General features: G+C 46.1%; 1 protein-coding gene across 1 annotated transcript; it reads right to left on the minus strand.

Moving 5' to 3' along the window:
- Positions 1–3: 3 nt before the first annotated feature.
- Positions 4–1,014, minus strand: LOC107578534 (uncharacterized; the record flags this gene model as incomplete). Its single annotated transcript, XM_016264481.1, has 1 exon — positions 4–1,014. A coding segment is annotated over one exon (1,011 nt), but the record flags the coding sequence as incomplete, so codon positions are not given.
- Between the last annotated feature and the right edge of the window lie 3 nt (positions 1,015–1,017).

Raw genomic sequence — 1,017 nt, forward strand, 5'->3', positions numbered from 1 at the left:
AGCAGAAGGTAAATTATAGATGCGTTTGTGTTTGGACCAAAGAATTAGGTCTTGTGCATTGAATGAACTTGGCTTTGCCTCAACCCACGAGGCGATGTTCTTTGGTGGTTGTGGGTTTGACATCTTCCACGATCGACCCCACTCTGACCTGCTCTCGATCTGCATTGATTTGAGAATCGCATGGCTCTTGACATCAGACGTCAGGTGAGAATTCAAATAACATTCACCTTGTTTTTGATAAAACTCTGTGCTGGTCAACATCCAAGAATTATCCCAATTTAGCACTTCGTTTTTCATTAGTTGTGCAAGTCCAGGACCATCAAACCTCTTCTTAACCCTCCACGAGTCATTCCACTCATTCGCAGGATATCGTTCTTTGAATGTCTGAGAATCAAATGATCTGCTAAATGCATTCGATGCTCTGCAAAGTTCCTTTCTGCCTTTGATTTCCATTGATTTCTCAAACCATGCATGCTCACGTTGGAGATCCTCCAAGCTGGAGAGCCTCCAAGAATCAGTCCATGCCGTCATGGAGGGTCTATCATGATGACGCAGATGAGTTGATGACTTCCACGACTGTTCCCAGTCCGCTACGGATCGTGCATATGTATGTTGACATACCGGCTGGGTAGATGCACTTGTCGCTTGTCTTTCCAGAAGATGCTGACGTCTCGTTGACCTCCAGGACTCGGCCCATGCACGAACCCCTGCTGGTCCATTATGCGGGATATCTTCATTTTCTCGCACTCTTCTAATAGGCCTGGGTTGAGAATTGGCAGACCAACCCTGCTGCCATAAACCGCCGTCTTGGTTGAGTGTTAAGTTGGTGAACTTCCAAGAATCGGCCCATTCGGTGAGAGTTTGTGAGAATTGTGAAGGTGGACTTCTCCGGTTCCTCAAGGCTCTTTCTTCTCTACGCTGACGTTTCGTCATCTTCCAAGAATCCTTCCAGTTTATTTGCTCAGAGAAGTTAAGCATCTCTTGCCACTTCTGGCTTTTTGGCAAAGCAAGTACATT

This window comes from Sinocyclocheilus grahami, unplaced genomic scaffold (genome assembly GCF_001515645.1).
Source record: "Sinocyclocheilus grahami isolate Dianchi unplaced genomic scaffold, SAMN03320097.WGS_v1.1 scaffold10766.1, whole genome shotgun sequence".
Taxonomy (NCBI): Eukaryota; Metazoa; Chordata; class Actinopteri; order Cypriniformes; family Cyprinidae; genus Sinocyclocheilus; species Sinocyclocheilus grahami.